The following is a 12042-nucleotide window of genomic DNA, read 5'->3' as shown; positions in this document are numbered from 1 at the left end:
TGATCTCCCAAGTCTCTCCCTCTTCTCCATGTCTTGTTAACTCAGCATCATGGCCACGTTCTTCATCCAGTGCTGGACAGTCTACACCTTTCCGCAAGGATGTTGCATTGCTGGATGAGGAGAAAACTCAGTGCTCAGAAGCGGTTAAAGAAGTTCTGCTTATTAGTAGAAAATCATCTATTTGTTTTAAGTGGAATTGGTTTTTGATTTGGGCGATCTCAAAGAGAATTCATCCTATGGCAGTCTAGATTCAGAATTTCTGGACTACTGGGTTGCATTTGAAGTCTTTGGGCCTGGCTCTTAGCTCCTTGAGATTTCATTTGGCTGGGATTTCAGCTTTCCACCCTCTTATTCAGGGAAAGTTGGTCTGAGGCTGGCAAGCCACGTGCCAGCTCTCACCAAGGTTTTAGGCCTCAGCCAAGCACTGACAAATTCACTGCTGGAATCCAGTCTTTCACCTGTGTGTTAGCATGGTTAAGATGGGCATTTTATGTATACCAAAGTGGTTAGTGTTCAGACTTTATGAAATGCTTGTAAGTTGCTGCATGCATTAATCTCACTTATGATAGCTTAATCATATGCTATGAAGTAATATTTAAGTGTTTGCTTTATAACTGTAAAAAATGTTTGCTCTGAAACTGTGAACCTTTCAGGAGGAATCATCTCCTGCTCACCAAGAAGGCTATCAAAACTAAATGGGCTATTGTGAGACATCACAATACAAAGACTTGTTAATTGGCCCTTCAAACCCATGAAGAGGCTAGTGCTGAAGGGCTTGTTCCATCAATTTGAATACTGGAAGAAAGAAAAAAATATCTGACAAGAAAATTTTTCATCTCTTTGCTGTTTGGACTCTCACAGGGCCAGAGCTATGAAACAGAAGCAGAGATCTTTAAAAGACATTCATATCTGACAGATTACTACAACTGTGACACCTTTTAAAACCATAGACTGTAAGTCATTTGTGTATATAAATTTGCTTGCTTAACCTTATAATAACTATCTCATTTCCTTTTTCCTAGTTAATAAATCCTTAGTTTACTATAGAATTGGCTACAAGCATTGTCTTTGGTGTGAGCTCTAAGGTACAAATTGACCTGGGATAAGTGACTGGTCTCTTGGGACTGGAAGCAACCTGAATATTTTGCCTTGCATGGTGTCAAGTATCAGAGGGGTAGCCGTGTTAGTCTGAATCTGTAAAAAGCAACAGAGGGTCCTGTGGCACCTTTAAGACTAACAGAAGTATTGGGAGCATAAGCTTTCGTGGGTAAGAACCTCTTACTTGCATCTGAAGAAGTGAGGTTCTTACCCACGAAAGCTTATGCTCCCAATACTTCTGTTAGTCTTAAAGGTGCCACAGGACCCTCTGTTGCTGAATATTTTGTGATCTTTGGTGTATAGCATCCAACTATCACTACGTTCAGCTTGCCTGGGTGGCAAGATAGACCAGAATGCCCAAGGGGACCCCATCGTAAGACTCTTATAGTGCTTCAGGAGTTCACATTTGTTAGTGAGTTGGTGAAATCTAATTCTAGAACACACCCCAGTTTGGGATCTCTGCCCTGTTTTTTGGCAGTCTGCTCTGAGGTTGGTGCTCACAGTTGTGAACTACTTCAGACTGTGTGACAGTCAGTATTTTCAAATCCTATGGTAGGTAGTTTTCTGAAAGGCATTGTCTGTCTTTTTCCACTGGTGAAGAAAATGGTGTCGTGGGACTGTAATACGGCGCTTGCGGCACTGTTGGGTCCACCGTTCGAGCTGATAGCAACATGCTTGTTAGTTCTCCAATCCCAGAAGACCGCCTTCTTGTTAGTTATAACGTAGGCTTACAAGTCAGTGAAATTACAAGCCTTAATGGCAGATCCCACATACACCCAGTTCTTCAAAGACGAAGTAGCTTTAACACCACATCCAAAATTTCTGTTAAAAGTGATATCTCAGTTTCACTTTAATCAGGTTATTTACTTACCTGTATTTTTTCCCAAACCACACTTGAGTGCAAAAGAACAATGCCTTCATACTTTAGATGTAAGAAGGTGTTTGGCATTTTAACTGGAAAGGACTAAATCATTTTGTTCGTCACCTCATCTCTTCGTATCTTATATTGAGCAAATGAAAGGACAATCAGTCTCAGCTCCGACCATTGCTAAGTGGATAATGATGTGTATTACTATGGCTTATGGAACAACTCAGATTGTGCCTCCAAAGTTATTACAGGCTTGTTTGATGAGACTAAAGCAACATCACTAGCGTTTCTTAGAGATGTTTCTATAGTAGATATCTGCAGAGCTGAAACATGATCCTAAGTAGAGACCTTTGCTAGACATTAGACTATTGTGACAAACTGAGACTGTTCTTAATGTGGCCTTTGAATGCTGAGTGGGGAGTGTTGGCCTGAGAAGGTTGCAGGGGAGTGTGCCTAGGATGGTCTGCACTGGGGGATGGGAGACTGGCCTTGAGGGAGAATACCTGAGCATGTAACATGAGAACCCAGGAAGGGGTTAGAGGCCAGGTGACACCTTGGCCCGGGAAACTAAACAAAGGCTGGGGGAGGAGACGCTGGAGGGAGTTGGAGTTTCAGGAGCTGGCTGGTAATGGAGGGGAGCCAGGACGGGGCTCTGACCCCCCAACGGGGCTGTAGTGCCCCTGGGACCCCAAGATGGACCTAACTGAGGGGGTCCTGTTGTCTGTGCCTGCAAGACCTGTCTTGGACTGTGTTCCTGTCGTCTAAATAAACCTTCTGCTTTACTGGCTGGCTGAGAGTCATGGTGAATCGCAGGAAGTCGGGGGTGCAGGGCCTTGTGTCCCCCCACACTCCGTGACAACTATAATCACGGCATCTAGAGCCAATGCAAACTTTGAGAAGACAGTTCTACAGTCTCTGAGTAAATAGACTCTGAGCCCCATCTCCTCAGTGAATGGGCTGTGAGTCACCTGAGTGGAATACATGTCTGCAGCCACTCGAAGAAGAAAAGACAGCTACCTGTGTTGTAACTCTTATTCTTTGAGATGTGGACGCAGACATGTATTCCATGACCTACACTCTGTACCCTGTGCACCTGGGGTTTGGTGCAAAGGAACTGAGGGGTGCACCGCGATTATATAGCCAGGGAGGAGCTATGACGCAAAGGACATGATCATCACCCATGGGGTACTGCTAGGTGAATTACTCCAGCTTTGGTGTGCTGGGCACACTCACACCTGAGTGGAATACATGTCTGCATCCACATCTCAAAGAACAACAGTTACAACATGGGTAAATAACTATTTTTTACTTTGTAGTATGTGTCTTCTATCAACTATTTATGTATTCTTTTCAGAAATGAAAACACTCTTTGGATGTTTGATCCAGAGCTACAGGTTGATAGGTCTGGAGTGACTGCATGTATCTAGAATATATTCCAGCAGTTCCAAAACATAATGGGCCCATAACAACTTCACCCTTGAGCACTGTTTAAACATTTATAAGTTGCCCCATCTTTCCAGCTCAAGACATGCACAGAATCGAAAGAGGTCTCTGACATCAGCTATCTATGTTGGGACTCAATCCATATTTTGAAAGAAATGTTACTAAGTTTTTGTAATGCCACTTTATTTTAAGGAAAGACCATAAAAATCCTTTTTCTTTTTCTTTTTTTTTTAAGAAACAAAACTGATGTTTTAAAATTTGTGTTTACTGCACTTACAGATACATTCTCGGGCTGGAATTGGTATGTGTTCAATGGCTTCTTGTTAAAAGATACTTAGATGTAATTACACATTTGATTTGTAGTGTACAGAGGCAGTCAGGATATGCAGACTGTAGAAAGCACTTATTTAGGGAAGGAAAAAATGATTCCAAGTAAATCTTATTTCTAATAAACTCATCTCCACCATTTTATTTTCAACTACATCAGTTAGTGTGCTGCCACGGTTTTTTCAACCTGTTCTCAACTAAATTTATGAGAGTGATTAAACAAAATAAAAAACAATTCAGCTCAGGAAAAGATAAAAACTGGTAAACTTTTAAGCATCCTAAATACTATTAGCTATGCATTTAATTTAGATTTAATTGCTATGTGCCTCCTCTTGATGATCAAAGAGATAGATAGTTATGTTGTTGCTTTAAGCCCAGTTGACTCATTCTTCCTGGATCCCTGTGCAATCCTGCTGTCCATTTTTTCCTGCCTCAATCGACTTTTACCATCCTTTTTTTCATTTTTGAAAAATCACCGTCATTGATCACTCATCAGTTGGCGTATGCCTTGTAACCCTTGCCCTCATCATCTACTCCATCTTTGCTGGATCTCACCCTGTTCCATTCATAACTGATGGTAACTTTTCTCCACATTCTGAAAAAAACTTCACTTGCTAACTGCTGTCCCAAACACCTTTTATGGTACACCTGGGAAGCCCAGTAAATTCTCAGTCCCCCAAGAGATTGTCAGCCCTTGCCAGGAGGAATCTGACGTCTTCTGGGTCTTGCTAGAGATGAGCTGTGCTATTCAAAGGAAAGGCCTAAAGCAGTACCAGATTTAAGATTAGTAGTAAGATAAGTAGTAGAGTTGAAGAGATTACTGGAACCCCCATTGGGACAGTTACTTCTCCCTATTCCTGAAGATGCTATGATGGAAGATGAGACAAAGCCTCAATGTTTCTAGTTCTATGACTTGTGTTATACAGGAGGTCAGACTAGATTATCACAGTGTCTTTCCTGGCCTTGGAATCTATGAATCTGCCATAAATAATATATTTTAAAATAGATTTGATTATTTCAAATAATTATGACAAGATTTCCAAATACCATAGTATTTATCTGCCAAGCTGTCCTGCAGTGCTCAAGACAATGAGTACCAACCTCAGGGCAGACTGTTAAGAACAAGGGCACGAACCCCAAATTGGTTGTGAGTTCTGCACTTTGATTTTACCAACCAATTATCAAGCGTAAACTCCTCAGGCACTATAACGGTCTTAACATGGAGTCACAGACGGTATTCTTGGGTACTCCAACCTGCTTACCCCAGGTCAGTTGCACTTTAGATCTCATACAGTAGCCAATCCTATAATAAACTATCTAAAGATTTATTAACTAGGAAAAGGAAATAAGAAAGTTATTTGTAAGGTTAAAGCAGGTAACATATCTACACACAAATGAGTTCCAGTCTTAAGTTTCAAAAAGTAATAGAAACTGGTTACAGATGTTATTAGTGAGATTAATGTATGCAGCAACTCTCAAACATTCAATAAAGTCTAATCACTAAAACATATTCTTATAATTCTAATACCTAGTTTAATAATACTAACACACTGGTGACCCAGACTGGTTCCTGCTAAATATCTGTCAGTGTTCATGGGAACTTTGGCATGAGCTGGCACCTTCTCTGCCAGCATCACAGTGTCCACGTTGTTTTGTAGTTTTTAATAACTGTCCATATAGTTCTTAGCAGCGTTGAAAGGGCTCTGGAAGACAATAATGATCTTTTCAAAGTCTGATTGTGACAGATTGGGAAATCATTAACTTTTCTTTTCTTGTATGAGTAATTGGGGTAATCTGTGTGAACAGCACATCTTGAAGAACCACAGTAACTGTAGGATAAGTAACCCTTCTTTCTTCATTTTCATTTTGTGTCTCCTTTTGAAAATGTTGATAAAGTAGACGTGTGTCCTACTATACAAAGAGAGACTGACATGATTATAGGCATGTTTAAAGGCAGCCAAGGTTTTCCCAGAATGTTTGAATCATTCTACAGGATGAAAACATACAGGTGAAGGTTTCTGGGTTGCAGTGAACCTTGCCAACACAAATTGGTATTTCTCTGATTTAGTTTGTTATAACGGGCAGTAACGGGCAGTAAAGCCATTTCAAGAGACTAAAATAAATTGGCTTACAATCATCACTATTAAAATGCCACCATTTACCACCAATCACCACAACATAATGTCTGACATTTTAAGTATAGGGAAATGCTCTGGAATCTCATATGTTGGCCAGTATTGACTTTTTATGGCAACAAAACTATGTTAAGAGCACTTTTAATTTATCTTAAAAAATGCAATGGAGGCACTCTATTTCAGAGTAACTAAACTATAGTCTGTAGGATTTTAGCATTCAATTGACATTTCTTTAACATTTAGGGGTATACTTCTGAGTCATTGGAAGGGGGCAGGTGGTGTTCTCTGGTGTTCTCTGGAGGAATGAGCAAAGGGTTGGGAATCCAGAGTTCCAGGATTCTTATCCTAGCTCTGGCAGTGACTCACTGCGTGGTCTTGGCCAATCCAGGCCAATCCAGATCACCTTTTTCTCAGTTTCCCAATCTGTTAAATAAGGATACTACTACTTCAGGAGAGGAGAGAATTAATTGGTTCATGTCTGTACAGTCATTTGAATGTGTAAAGCACTATATAAATTATTATTAGAGGATCTCCGGCTAACTGGAGTATCTAAATCCCTGTCCTGTCCTTTGAAGGATTACCCGCCTTGTTAACATGATTTTTAAAAAACAGAAGTTGAGAGTCTTATATAGCAACATGATTTTATGAAGTGGAGCTTTAAGAAAAACACCATACAACATAAGGCTAATAATACAATTGCAAAAATTGGCAACACAGATGCATATTTTGTATAAATGTGGAAATAAACTTAGTTATAGTGTGATTTACATCAGTAGGATTGAGGGATTATGTTAATACAGACTTTTTCTCTATTCCTCTCAGATAATGATATCCTCACACACAGAGACATATCTATATCCAGTTGGTAAAAATTCTGCTTTTAGAATTCTGACTGGCACCAAACTAACAACAGGAAAACTCCAGATTATGGCTCAGTTACACTGAGGATCCTCTTGATCTATAAATCAATTCAAAACCTCGGTCCAAGCTGTCTCTCTGTCTGGTCAATCCTGCAATGCACAAGCAGCAGCTGAGGTCATCTGATGCCAGTCCGCTTTTCTCACCAGTACCTAAACGTGCTGCACTGGTGATTATTGTTACAACTCTTTGGTTTCCTCAGTCTGGAACTCCCTGATCAAAGCTGTCTGGCATGTGATTCTTTCCTTTTTTTAAATGCAGACACTGCATGTCGAAGAAAATGTGACCTTCCTCCGGCAATGAAAAACTATTGCCTCAGGCCTTATGTCTCCTACAGTACCGTTACGTCAAGCATGCATTTGCTGTCTGGAAATGCACTTTCACTCTTGTCTTATTTCTTAAATATGAATGACTTTTCTGAACATTTATTTGGGAGGACCGTACACTTCTTTCCACTCACAACTTGCATTTTAGGTGGATTGGCATGTTTATGGACTGCTGTATGTACACAAACACATGCTGCATTCTGTATTTCTGTATTCTATAAGAATTATGTGTTCAAGTAAAAAAGGGAGCGTGTTTGCAGATTTATATATCTCTTCTCTCCACTTCACTCTAAGTGGAACACTCTCTGTAGTGTCCTATGTAATGGCAGACTGGTATATAGGGATATCTTACATATTGCAATGAAGAGTATGGTATAAACGCCTAAGGGCCTCACTTCCGGAGATACTGAGTATCTTCAACCCCCATTGTCTTTAACTACAATTGTGGGTGCACGGCACTTCTGAAAGTCAGACCCTAAATAAATGGATACCTACCGTTAAGTCTGTTTACCACTTGCTGTGCTGTGAATGCTGTGGCACCAGCGACTAAAATCTCCATTACAATACCTTGTCACTGACATGAGTACTGTGGCAAAGGCAATTTAGTTTAAGCAGACTTTGTGATTAAATGCAGTCACTGAAGTGGTATGAAAAAAACCAACCCTACATTCATTTGGACTTGGCTTAGGCTCCTGCTTGAGAGGTAAACTCTCATTGTAGCACTCCATAGTTAGTGTGACAAAAGATACTGTGTTGTATCCCTTGCAGCCAGTCTGACTGAATGATAAAAATCCTCAAGGATACAAATAATTTAAAAAAAAAATTACTGTCAGCGGGGGAAATTGACAGGACAGCGAAGTCCACCATTCTTAGCAATATATGGTCATTGAATTTCACTTTTAGTTCTATATACACAAGTCTAGTTCTTAGGGCTTTTCTACATAGGGACATCCAGGAAAGTTAATCCAAATTAATTAAAGGTGTGAATTTGAACTACATTAGTTAAACCGCATTAAATCCCTGTGTGAATGCTATTACTCAAAATTGAAGTGGCCTTAATTCGCTTTAGCTTAATTCACTTTGTAATTCATTTTAACTAATCCACTTCAGAATCACACCTTCTGTTAATTCGGGTTAACCTTCCTGGATGTCCCTGTGTAGATAAACCCTAAATCTCCTTGTTATATGTTCTTAGGTTCTCAGCTGAAGAAGAACTGTGTTCCAGTGCATTTTGGGAGCATCTATTACTTTGTTTTGTGGTTTCTTTACATTTTGAGTAACACCTCTACCTCTCTGTTATAGGAGACTGACATAAAAATAATACTTTCAATATGCCGCTTTTATTTATCTACATTCTGTCATGATATACTTTGATATAAGTTTTTAATTTTGCTTCAGCTTTCAGCTGTTCTAGCAGTTACTATATAGGGTCAGCATTGAGGTTAGCCACAGTAGCACAAAACAATTTCCTGTTCTCAGAGCCCAGGTAACATTTGGATGAGGATTAAATTTTACCACATTTTCTAGTAGCCAGAGACAATTATTTCTAATGAGCTTTAAATTGCTTCTAGAACATGTATTTCAAAACATAGTGTTGCAATCCATTCAGCCCTAGCAACTTAATAAAATAACATTTCTTTTTAAATTTTTGGTTAAATTGTTCCTTGCTGTATTAGTATTATTAGATTTTTAATCTACTGCCCAATTTAAAAATTGATTGTTTTTTATGCTCAGGTACTATTTTTCTATTTCCTTCTTTTGTAGCTTAGTATTGGCATTTACAGTGACACCTGTTGGTGGAGGAGAATGCTAAAATATACTGTTATCCATTGTAGACTCTCACAAATGCCAACATCCAGTTTTTGTCTCCTCTGAAAACTTTAGGCATCCAATTTTTGAACATCTTGGCCTTGAGCATATTCGTTATGTTGCTTGGAGAGTCTTTACTCACATTTCATTGCTGGTGCAACTTGTGAAATATACCCTCCCCTTTCTCTTCTTTTCACTACAGTAGTCCAATTTTACTTTATCCGGTGTTGTTATAGCCATGTTGGTCCCAGGATATTCGAGAAACAAGACCTGAAGAAGAGCTCTGGGTAGCTTGAAAACTTGTGTGTCTCTGTCCAACAGAAGTTGGTCCAATAAAATATGTTACCTCACCCACCTTCTCTTCAGTTTTACTTAAGCATCCAGGAGACTTATTTGCCTTCTTTTCAGTTGAATAGAACATGCCCAAGAATATTAGTATGTGAAATGATACCGTGTCTGTGTCTGTCTGATATTTGCAATGTGCCAAACCACCAATGTGAAAGTTTATGTTGTTTTGTTATCTGTTTTATCATTCCAATCCAGATTTTAAAAAGACAGTTTACCTTTTGTGGGTGCAAAATATGCACATATATTTTCACACCACCAATAGATTTAGGGGTTACATCCTACCACTTGTTTGGTTTAAGTACGCAATTGCAGATGCAGATCATGTAGTTAGTAATTGGAGTGGTAGAACTTGCATCCAGAATTAGTTGTGAGAACAAAATTAATGCAAGTACAATATTTACAGATGCAAAATTGCATCAGCAGAACAGAAGGCTGGGTGAAAGTCCCCTTAAAATCAGGCCTTGTTATGAATTAAATGACATTAAGTACTGTTCCTTGTATTGTTGGTTTATGTATTTATTTCTGAAGGATTACTTCAAGTGAGTGGAAGAACAGTAACAGAAAATCAGTCCTAAGCTTACATCTCACTCTTTAGCAGCTACCCTGCTATGAGAAGAGCATGGTCCAGTGAGGAGGGTGCTTAAACCAGAATAAGAGTGCTTTATTCCAAATTAACTTAATCCAAATGGAGACTCTTATTCCAGAGTAAGAGCGTTCATGCCTATTGGTAATCAGGATTAGCTATTTGGGAGTAACTCCCAGTATAGATGTAATCCATGCCTGCTGGGTGTGATGCTCTGTCCCCCTCTAGTGGCACCTAGACCACCTAGAGATTGATGAGTCTGCTATGGCCTTGGCTAAGAGCCATGTGGTTTTAGCTTATGCAGTAGAGGCTTACGCATTTAGCTCCAGAGGTCCCAGGTTTGATTCTGCCTGCCAATGCCGATGTTACATAGACAGCCATAAGAGTCACTGTGCATCAGTTAATGGGAATAATACCTCCCTTCTTACAGGGGCATTGCGAGGATCAATACAATAGTGACTAAGGTGCTCTGATACTATGAAAATGGAGGTCATATAGGTACTTGGATAAACAAATAGAGAGCATTAGAAAAACTCTTGTGAGTTATTGCACAACAGAACCAAAAATCACTATTGCCTCTTACTAGCAACACCAAATATTTACAGTTCTGTAATATTTTTACATTAGAAAGACTGAGATTATCTGAGTGGTTCACATCTGTGGACTGGTAAAATAGTTGGTTTTGTAATGGACGTATCTGTGGTGTGAGTGGTATGTGTAATGTGTATGTACATAAACAACCATCCCAAGAGGCCACCATGGTAATAGATCAAAACCAGGCTAAATTACAGTATGGAAAACTATCAGTTAAGGCCCTGATTCTGCAGTCAGATCTACCATGTGGAACCACACTGAAGGCTCTGTGGCTGTGCCTGGGTTGAAAGGTCCATGCCAATTGAGGATGTTGGCCTACGTCAGTAACTGAGACTCCATAGGTTATGTTTTTACCTTTTACACTCTTAATAACTCAGCAGCTTTTTAAATATATTCATGCTATGTATGTAAAATGTTCCAATTGCTTTTTACTATAATTACGAAAGTAAGATCCTATCCAGGTAGGCAATAATAAAAATAAAGACAAAAAATGATAAAAGAGTAAAATGAAAATGTTAAGTGACAGAGCTATCCAGATTTGCAACTGTTTATGTCAGTTTCTTTCTCTTCTTTTTTTCTGAACAGGTAATCAGATCCTGTCTCTTGGGACTCTGTCAAAAGATCAGGTTTATCCACTGAAACTCAAGGGCATTTCCATCTGCTATTCTGCACTCAAATCTGCCTTATGTGGAAATTATGTCAGCTTTGGCGTCTTCAAGTTGTATGGGGACAACCACTTTGACAATGTACTCCAGGCCTTTGTCAAAATGCTGCTTTCAGTATCCCACAGTGACTTGCTTGTAAGCAATTATTCATCTTGGGAGTCTTTATGTGAAATATGAAATAATATCACCACAGGCTTCAAATTGTTATAATGAGACAGCAGGATCTAGAACAGCTCAAATGCAGTTTATATTTTTAGTCCAGTTATTTGAGTGTATTTATAGTCAAATCCAGAATATTAGTATTTCCATGTATGATAGAATTGTCATAAAAAATTGTAACATTTCCAAAATATTCACAAAAATATGTCTGGGAAAGAGAGAAGCCAGTTCTGGCTTTTTATGTCCAGGCAAACCAATGGCTTCATTGGGGTTCCCTGGATGTAATTTAAAGCAGTATTTGGCCCTATATGATCTGTCAGTCTGGGATTAATCTGAATTTATATAACTCTTGTGGTGTGTTTTCTATAAGACAACATTAAAATTTTAACCAAACTTTCTTTGGGATGTCTAGTCTCATACCAATGGAGCTGTCACTTCTCAAAGACAACAAATCGAGTGCATGATCAGCCTTAGCTTGGATCATGGAACTTTCTTCAGAACATTTTCATTTGGAGCTGCCACTTTCTGCACTGAGGGATGAATCAGATAGTTAGAGGTGCTAAATACTCAGACTTTTGCCTTAGCCCTTTTGAAAAATTACCCCAGTCAAATACTGGTATATAGCTACATAATAGTGAGTGCCCATGCAGCCAAGACTGACAGTCATGCCAGTAGTGAAGGTAATGCCCCTAATAACCCACTCTAAAGCCTTGATCCTGCAAATGGATCCAGACAGCCAGATATTTATGCCCACACAGAACCCAATTAA

The 12042-nt window shown here is 39.3% G+C and overlaps 1 protein-coding gene across 3 annotated transcripts in view; it reads left to right on the top strand.

The window, feature by feature from the left end:
- RANBP17 (RAN binding protein 17) overlaps positions 1–12042 on the top strand; it is a 254633-nt gene that overhangs the window by 195953 nt on the left and 46638 nt on the right. For all 3 annotated transcript variants that reach the window (XM_065409394.1, XM_065409393.1, XM_065409392.1), the window contains one exon: positions 11035–11249. In XM_065409394.1, the coding sequence (XP_065265466.1) occupies positions 11035–11249 (215 nt within the window). The remainder of the gene's footprint in view (positions 1–11034; positions 11250–12042) is intronic.

The sequence above is a fragment of the Emys orbicularis genome, chromosome 8 (assembly GCF_028017835.1).
Source record: "Emys orbicularis isolate rEmyOrb1 chromosome 8, rEmyOrb1.hap1, whole genome shotgun sequence".
Lineage (NCBI taxonomy): Eukaryota > Metazoa > Chordata > Testudines > Emydidae > Emys > Emys orbicularis.
This window is presented reverse-complemented; position numbering and strand designations above follow the sequence as displayed.